The sequence below is a fragment of the Hippoglossus stenolepis genome, chromosome 7, assembly GCF_022539355.2.
Source record: "Hippoglossus stenolepis isolate QCI-W04-F060 chromosome 7, HSTE1.2, whole genome shotgun sequence".
In the NCBI taxonomy this organism is placed as follows: Eukaryota; Metazoa; Chordata; class Actinopteri; order Pleuronectiformes; family Pleuronectidae; genus Hippoglossus; species Hippoglossus stenolepis.
The window spans coordinates 17342166-17351473 of record NC_061489.1 but is presented as its reverse complement, the minus strand read 5'-3'; the positions used below and the strand labels follow the sequence as shown (position 1 = coordinate 17351473).

Genomic DNA, 9308 nt, shown 5'->3' with positions numbered 1-9308 from the left:
CACCAGTTTCTTTGATTAGGTTTGGTGCATCTGAGTCAAGGCGACTGGACGGTGTGATAAGTGAGACGTGTTATATTAAAAACATCTAAACTGCAAGATAGAATCAGGTCATGTTTGTCACCACGCTGCAGTGAGTAGGTTCACAAACCTTGTGGGTGAAACCAAAAGAGACAGAATGACGTTACTCAGAGGATCAGAGACCTCAGACCTGTAGAATTAGGTTATGACCCCATTTGTTTAGTAACGTAGGTTGTACATGGACATATACTCAGGTGGGGAAATACCAGTCATTTGTATCAGTAAACTACCTAAGTTTTTTCTAAAATCTACAAATCTAGAATTTACACCTGTTTGATATTTCACAAACTGTCCTTTAGTATGTAGGCTATGGAAACTCTCGGGAAATTATTATTACCTCCGCTGAGGAGGTTATGTTTTCACCCCTGTCCGTTTGTTTTTTAGTTTGTTTGTGAGCGAGCTAACACAAAAAAGAATCAACGGATTGTCATGAAGCTCGGATGGATGGAAGGATGTGGTGCGAGTCAGGAGAGAAAACATTCTGCTTCGGATCAAGCAATTTGTATAACTTCCTTTCTCAACATTTTTACTAATTTCTCAGGAAACGATTCACGAACTTCAATAAAAACATATTTAGGGAACTGATATCTATGAGTGAGAGAATCTGGTGCAGCTTGATTGAATTTAAGGGGAGTGTTGGGAGGTTTACGCCCGACTGGTGCCATAACACTTTGTCGGTCATAAGAGACTTGATGTGGTGAATTAAGACTCAAATCCCACTTTAGGCAAACGTGATTTCCGGCTGACCTCATAGCGACTGAAGTTCTGAGTGAATACATATTTAGAAGCGATGAATAACAAAGAGGATATTTTTGTCCAGAAGAGTTCCACATCTATTAGACAGAACAATAAAACCCATTCAGGGAAGATGAGTTGAACTTGAAGCAGGAGCGGTTATTTGTGTCTCACGTTTTCATGCAGAGGCATATTTCTCTGACACGCATGAGCATTTGTTCAGAGGCCAATTAGAATAATCTACTGGACATTAAAGTCCCAGTTCACACGGAGATTTAGGCCCCTGACCACTGTGGTAATTCAGTGATGGGTTTGCAAACAAGGGTCAAATATTTGGCACACTTACATTAACTTTACAGGGCACTGTTTTGTTCAGTTGATAATGTTACATGTGATAAAATGCCGATAGCACTAATTAGGGGGAACTTCTAAAACACAGAGCTATTACTTTATTATTTCACAATGAGTAGTCAGTAAATATTTAGCCAGGAGGCAAATAAATAAACAATATGTACAAGTTTAAATATGTGGATGTGTGTATGAGTGTATTTACGATGCAACACAATCATTATTAATTGTAAATGCATGGTGTGTATATTTGGCGTGTATCACATGACTGCTCACCAGAGGATTTATACACATTATGCTTCAGAGCCTTCAGTCAACAATCAGCCACTCTGAGGAAAAAGGCTTTCTCTGTGTGTGTGTGTGTGTGTGTGTGTGTGTGTGTGTGTGTGTGTGTGTGTGTGTGTGTGTGTGTGTGTGCGCAGCCTCGACCCCCTCCTCCTCAGTGAGTCACATGAGTCACGTCTTCTTTGCATCTATCCTATAAAAAGACTGCTGGCTTTTTATGGACACAGTCACAAGGAGCTAAATTTGCCTCAGAGACAAACATAAACTCACACACATGCACAGCCTGGCACGTGGCGTTGAAGTTCAGTCGTCATGATGGAAATGACATGTATTTGCATTCCGCTGACAAAACAACAGGCACCACATCAAGCGCGCTGTTTCCGAATCTAAATTAAAAATGTCAGGATGCAAATTCATGAAAGAAACAAAGACGAGATTGAACATCAGTTATTCCGGCGTCTCTTGCTGTGTGCGTGTTTACAGGGGAAGAGCTGCCTCATCAGCAGGCACTGCAGGTGTATTTGTTTTTCTGAACACCCGCCAACAGCGTAGTAGCCAAATCTATTCAAAGTGGTAAAACAGTGGAAACATCATAAGTATAAAATTGATAGAAATCGTTTTTTTAAAATCTTTTTAAGCACAGGGAGGGTTAAACACTTCCAGTGCTGTTGAGAGAACCTCTGCTCTTCTGTTTTGAGCTCTCTAGTTCATGATCAGAGGAAACTTGTATTTCTAGAGGAGGTGGAGGTGTCATCGCTCCCCTGGTCCAGAAACACAAAGACGCCGGTGGTAGCTGAACTCACAGTGCCCTGGGAGGACTGGTTGGCCATCTCTCACCAACAGAACAAAGCAAAGTACCAGGATCTGGTTGATGAGGTGCAGATCAAAGGCTGGCATGCGGCCTTATTCCCCATCAAAGTTGACTGCCGGGGCTTCCCAGCAACACCAGTGCACGATTTTCTGCACAAGATTGATGAAGTAAAATGGACAGAAGAACTGAAGAACTGAAAAAAAATCTTCAGCACCATTGTTTTCCTTTTCACGCAGGACCAACAAGGCTCAGACACCTCCACAACAACACAGACACCTCCAGAGCGTTCGAGTGAGAATGTCCGGAGATTACCCAGAGTTCAGTGCAGGTCCGAAAGCTGATTTCTGCAGCTTTCTGCTCGTAGCAAAGCATCACTGATGTTTTATTTTCTTAAAGGCACAAGGGGGATTAAACACCTCAGCACTCCTCTCCTCTCTGTTTTGAACCCTCTCGTTCTCAGCCCCTTTGGGTTCAATAAGAATTTGATTGGTATGGGAGGAAGCTTATGTTTTATGGCTGATAAAAGCATCGGTGTGTAGGTGAAGAGAGACGGACTCTTAGAGCTGAAGGATGGATAAATGGAACGGAGTCTGGTTATTGATTTTTATCACAGAGCTTTCCGTTACCAGACAGCTTCTGAGAAATGGTCAGAGAGCGTAGTCATCGTTTGAAAAGCAGAGGGGGGAAGTTTCCTCTGAGAGGTGATTTCGTCTTCCCAGAACCGGCTTTTGAAATACACTTAGAGGAAAAAACTAATCGAGGGGTGGACAAGATACAACGTACTATCATCTAAATACATTTGTTTGTCTTGTTAGTTAATAGCAGTTCACACAATCTACTGGACAGATCAGCACGAAACTTGGTGGGAGGATGTGGTATGAGTCAGGAAATAACACGTAACAGTTTGGTGCAGATCTGATTCAGGGGGCGGATTGAAGACATCACTCTTTTTAACATATAGGGTTGTCTTTTTTTTTGGTACATTTTCACAGTTTTCCAAAATTATAATTTATGGATCCTGAAGAAAAACTCAGGCACATTAAGGGAGCTGATGTCTATGAGTGTGTGAAATTCGAGGGGAATACAAGGGGAGTGTTGGGCCTTGTCGGAGGTATTCACTCTCCTGAGTGTCATTCCAGTTAAGAGTTTGTTGTGGGCCATAGGAAACTACCTAAAATCCCACTTTAGGCACACGTAATTTCCAGAGAAGACCCTACTGACCTGATTTCTGGGTGATGATATATTTAGAAGCGATGAATAATAAAGATTTGTTGAGAATATTTCATCGACTAATAAACAGAACAACATTATAAAAAAAACATTCAGGGCAGATGTGGGGGGGGTTACTCCAAACGAGTCCGGAGAATAATCAGGAACCTGTTACTTATATTTCAATTGTATCTCCAGGGGAAGTAAACAGGGCAAAGCAGATTTTTTTAATCGAATTAATCTGACAAGACAGGAGGAAAAGAAAAGAAAATCATTTGTGGCTGTGAAGACATTATGATTATTTCCAATCATACCACAGCACAGTTCACAACGCAGAAGTGACCTTGTTTGATCTCTCCTTTCAGTGCTCAGAATAAATTAACAGACACTTGACTTATCTCTGACTGGACACAAGATGCATCTTTATTTTGGACTCACTTCAAGGCAAACGCACAGGAAGGTACTGTGCTTATATGGGCGACACAAATATCCCTGTAATTTATCTCTTGGTGTTATTACTGGGCTAACCCACTAAGTTTTACTTTGTCTCCCAGGGGGCGAAATGGTGACAGACGGTTAGTGTTATTGACCACGCCGTCCTAATTTGCTGCTCGGCGTTCCTGACAAGAATTTATGAGTAATCTAATATCCTGATGCCAGTCACGGTATTGATAGACACAGAGGAATCTGCAAGAACTGTAACTAGAGTGATGTGATCACTGAGGACAAAGGAGGTCGGCTTTTGAAAACAATCAACGGGCAGCTTTTGGGGGGAAAAAAAGACTGAAACCAAAAGACAAGTAATTGAATTATGAAAGCTGTGAATAGAGGATGATCTGGAAGTCTTGCAAATCAAGGGTGTCAGAAAACGTTCTTCCATTGAAGTGTAATGTTGCATAGTTTCAAAATGATTTTTAACATGTCAATCAGCGTAAGGTTTCTAATACAATCAATACCAGATGAAAAGTTAGAGAGTATGGGTCTATAGGCGCAGTGTAATGGTTTATTTCCTGGTGATCCCAGAATTTCTGCTCATACAATGAAGGCTTCTTAGTTTTTCCTCTAACTCCCGTTGGTATCTATTAATGCAGATAGGTTTAATTTCAGTATTCAAAGGCCTGGATTATCTGCCACCTCAATACAACAGAAGTGAAGGAAAACCTTTATTGCTTTAAGTGAATTAAATTACATTAAAAAAAAAAAAAGAGTAAAACCCTAACCCTAACCCTTCAGAAAGAGTATGCAGATCTCACTGAGGATAATTTTTGCTGTTGTTTTAACCTTCCATAGTTCCCTGTGAAATAAGTGATTTCCTGGGCCTCTACCATATGTGAGAGACTTTGTAAAGTCATGTTTACTCATGCACTGGACCTGCTGCATGAAAAGGGAAGAGACTGAGCTTATCATTAAATTATATGAGCATCAGTTTTGTTTAGAAGTCACAGTGTGTGCCCTGACCCAGATCCTCTCATTCTGTCCAGATAAAGAAAGGCTGGTCTGAGTGACTACAGCAAACATGAATACATAAACTCTGTCTCCGCCTACTTGCCAGTTACGGTACTACTCTTGAATTGTGAATCCAATTTGATTAAATTCTTGCTTAACTGGTACAAACTGGATACGAGGCCACAAAGTCTCATATCACTGAGTTGACCTATAACTGACGCAGCGGCCAGGTGTTACAGTAGCTGCGTGCCACATATCCGGACTGATTCAGGGACATGACGACTGGTTGTAAAGGCTAAATGAAAATCACACAACACTGATAATTTGCAAAATTCCACAGGCACTAAAACTTTAATAAATATTAAACTTTAAGTTTCATATGTACAGATATCGTACAGAAAGATCCGTAGGTGCCATTGCAGCTGCTGCAAGTTGGAGATGTACCAATAATAAAACTTCTAGAAAAGAAAATATACTGACCCTCAAAGCTTCTATGTGGATACAGTTAATACAAACAGGCGTAGTATACTTTTTGTATTCTTTGTACATAAATGAATTCATGGTGGACATTGCTTTTAGCAAAACTGACTAAAAAAGCATCATCCTCGACTGGCCATTACAAATAAAAACAAAAAAAGGCAATAAAATATACTTTTTTCCTCTTGGTTTAGTGAGATATCAAAATATATCATCAAAATCCATGAAGCACCAAGGGTTTGAGAAAAGTCTCTCACCAGACCTCCACACTGTATCTTAACTTCCTGAGAGGTGACAGACCCTGTGCAGTCTGACAGACGGTTTGCTTTTGAAAAGGCAACACGATCCAAGCAGTGTAAACGTTCACAATGTGATTTAACCAAAGGGACACTTTGACTTTCTGATTGTTTGGCATTACAATTATTAAGGTCTCCGAAAGCTCCAACTGTGTGTGTTTGTGTGTGTTTATGTGTGTGTGTGTTTATGTGTGTGTGGTTTTCAGAGTGCTGGCCACTTAACAACATTTTCATCCAGTGCTACAGCAGCTGTTATTAGGGAGCTGAGAGGTATTCATATCTGTTTGGGGGAAATGAGCTGCAGTCCTGGGCTGTAATTTAATATCAGATGAAGATTTGGATTCTAGGTTGTAGATTTTGTTGCAACCATAAGTGCCAGTACAGATAATACCATTCTACAAACTCCATTACATCTTATCTACATCATCCATTGAGTGAATCCTCAAACAGGACTGTAGGTGGTTTAGAGGGATACAAGCTTGGCTTTTTAAAGTGCTGTCCAACTGGAGGTTTTATCCCTTCTGTCTGTCATTATTGTGTTTACACAGGTGAAGCGATTTGCTTCAAACCTGCAACAGTCTGTTCTCTAAAGGGCTTTTCACTATTCAAAGCAACTGTTCAAACATGTGGCCATCGTATTCTCTCCCTGCAGGAGTCCTGATAGTCCTGATTGTCCTGATGTGACAGAGAGTTTGTTGTTTTTTGTGAAAGGCCTGATAGAAAGCATCATGGCAGCTCACACAGGGGTTTAAAAAATGCTTACAAATGTCTGTAAAGAAAACGTTCATCTCTATAAGAGAAATGAGAAGGCTTGGTCTATCGTGCTGCGTGGCCTCTCTTCATCCGCAGGAGAAAGTTCCGCTTCTCCTCTAGAAGCTCCTGAATGCGTTTGTTCCTGGTTCTTTCTCGGAGATTGACCCGGCGCTTTGGGATCAGGTTGTTCCGAGAGATGTCATTGTCTACGCCGACGATCCTGTTGTACGAGAGATCGATGGAGTTGTTCTCTCTGTTCTCCTCAGCTTTTCCAGTAAAGCTTGTGGCGGTTGTGATGGCTGGTTTATCCGTTGACTTATAGATGGTGGTGGGAGGCGAGTTGATGATGGGCTCAGGGGTTGTCGTGGGAACACTCACAGGGATGTACTCAGACAGGTCCTGCCAGGGTGTGGAGGCAAGATCTGTCATGTCCTCACTGTTGATGGTCGGGATCACCATGGTGAGGCCGTCGTGAAGCACAATGGTGTCGCTGACCAGTCCAACATTGCCGTAGGACACTGTGATGTCATCGCCACTGAGAATAGTCCCGCTGGTTACTGTGACATCACCGCTGCTTATCATATGGACATCACCAGGCGGCAAGGTTCCACTGGGCATTGTGACATCGTCAAACTTTGTAATACCAGTGGGTGTTGCGAGATCGTCAAACACGCCGGGTGTTGTCTCTCCAGTGTCTTTGCTTTCATGAAACCACAGCGGAGGTTCTTCTGTAGCTGCTGTGTTGTTACTGATAAAAGTGACATTGACTCCTGACTCAGGAACAGGGGATGGATCATACACACTGGTGCTAGAAGAGAAGTGCTCTCGTGATGGTTCCAGGCTATAGGGAGATCGAGTTGTGGTGGAATAAGAAGACACAAGTGTTTTCTTTTTTGGAATAGTCTTTTTTACTAGGCCTTGTGAGTCTGTAGCATTTCGGGGTCCCGGCTTTGGGCTCTTTTTGTTGTTTATCCTGGTTTGAGTTTGTTTTGTCACTTTTGTCTTTGGCTGAATGTTTTTTTTGGAACCGGCCTTTGGTGGAACCTTGGCTTTGGGTTTTTTCTCAGGAGTATGTTTAACTATCGTGGTCTTTTTGGGAGGTGGTTTTTCTGGAGTACTCTTTTTAGGAGTTGTCCTTTCTTGAGTAGTCTTTTTAGGAGTGTTCTTTTTAGGAGTTGTCCTTTTAGGAGTGGTCTTTTTAGGAGTTGTCCTTTTAGGAGTGGTCTTTTTAGGAGTTGTCCTTTTAGGAGTGGTCTTTTTAGGAGTGGTCTTTTCTTGAGTAGTCTTTTTGGGGGATGTCTTTTTTGGAGTAGTGTTTGCTGGAGTAATGTTTTGGGCAGTTGTTTTTTCTGGTGAATTATTTTGGGGATTTCTGTTCACAAAGGTATTCTTTTTTGGTGCAGGAATTGTTTTCTTTTTTGGCTTGTTCTTTGCCGGAACAGCTTTTCTTGTCGTATTTTTCAGCGCAGTATTCTTTTTGGGATTAATCTTTGGTGGAATCACCTTTTTGGGTTTTTTCTTTGGAGGAATATTCTTTTTGGGCTTGGATTTCAGTGGGGAGTCTGTTTTTGTGCTAAATTCTGCTGGAATTGTGATTGTTGGACTGGTGGCTGCAGACAGGTCTATGGTAGTTATTATTCCAGATGTTTTTGGACTATTTGTAGCGCTTTGTAACTTTGGATCTGTGCTTTCATCTGTGTCTGGGACCGGCAGAGGCAGGCGATGAGCAGTAATACTGGGAGAGGCGGTAGTAACGGAGGTGGTTGCCATGGAAAAGGCGGTAGGGACAACAGGAGCACTGGTGGCAGCTGATGGATGACTTGCAATCATGTCAGTGGTGCTGAGTGAGGTTGGGGTGGAATGAGGAACAGGGACGGGGGTGCTAGAATGAGTGATGGTCCAGGAGTTGGTAGTCGAAGCAGATATGGTGGTAATGAGAGGTTTGGTGGGTTGGATGGTGGTGAAACCAGCACTGAGGGTGCTGGTGGGTGGAGGAGCTCTGACAGTGGGATGGATAGAGGTGACGGGAGTGGACCTGGAGGAGGAGTTGGGAAGAGGCTCTGGAATGGTGACATTGCTGCAAGACTTGCAGCACATGCGCTGGTAGTCCGGTAGAGAGCAATAGCGCTTCAGCACCTCCATACGACAGAACATGGAGCGGTCTCCATGACAACGCTGGCCTGTGAAGGAGAGAACACAGAGCTGAGACTGGGTACAGGGTACAGGGCTAGAGACTATGTAGAGGTGTGTCCTTGTGTTTTAAAAGATTGTGTAACAATGAGAGTATATTATTTAGCAGGAGTCTCGCTGTGCATGTTAGTTTACACACACAGGGCATTTGTTTATGTGTGTGTGAGTGTTTTTGTGTAGTGGTTCCACACCGTGCAGAGTAAAGTGGTAAAGCCAAACCATTAGCAGAGGATGCAGGGAGAAGGAAGAGAAAAACCCAAACATCAAAAGCAGTCATGAGATTAGTCCAGAGCAACTGAAATAGAAAAAGAAGGGTTGCCAGTCTTTGTGTTGTAAATATCTGTCCTTCAGGTCTGAATTTTTTCATCTACGTTCGATGTCTAATTTTTACTTCTTGTTCGTTGCGTTCCTCGTCAATTTTCAGTTAAATTTCCAAACTCTGCCACTTGACTTGTACCTTTTTGTACCAAACCAGTAAAACGAACCGTGTTCTCCTGACAGTTAATCTCTCCAGTGAAAATTCCTATTGAGAGAAAGATCACACTTTTTAAAACATTTTTATTGATACAACTTTGCTGTTGAGAATGACAGGAACTGAAACAATGAGATGTAACGCCACCCCTGCTCAATATATAGATATATTCTTTTCTTAAGAAAAATAATTCAACTGTATCGAAAGT

The 9308-nt window shown here is 42.1% G+C and overlaps 1 protein-coding gene across 2 annotated transcripts in view; it reads right to left on the bottom strand.

Annotated features, from left to right (window-relative positions):
* Window positions 1-5235: 5235 nt before the first annotated feature.
* Window positions 5236-9308, bottom strand: part of LOC118112375 (A disintegrin and metalloproteinase with thrombospondin motifs 2) — a 113383-nt gene continuing 109310 nt past the window's right edge. For both annotated transcript variants that reach the window (XM_035161631.2, XM_035161632.2), the window contains one exon: window positions 5236-8618. In XM_035161631.2, coding sequence (XP_035017522.2) covers window positions 6502-8618 — 2117 coding nt within the window. In that variant the 3' untranslated portion in view covers window positions 5236-6501. The remainder of the gene's footprint in view (window positions 8619-9308) is intronic.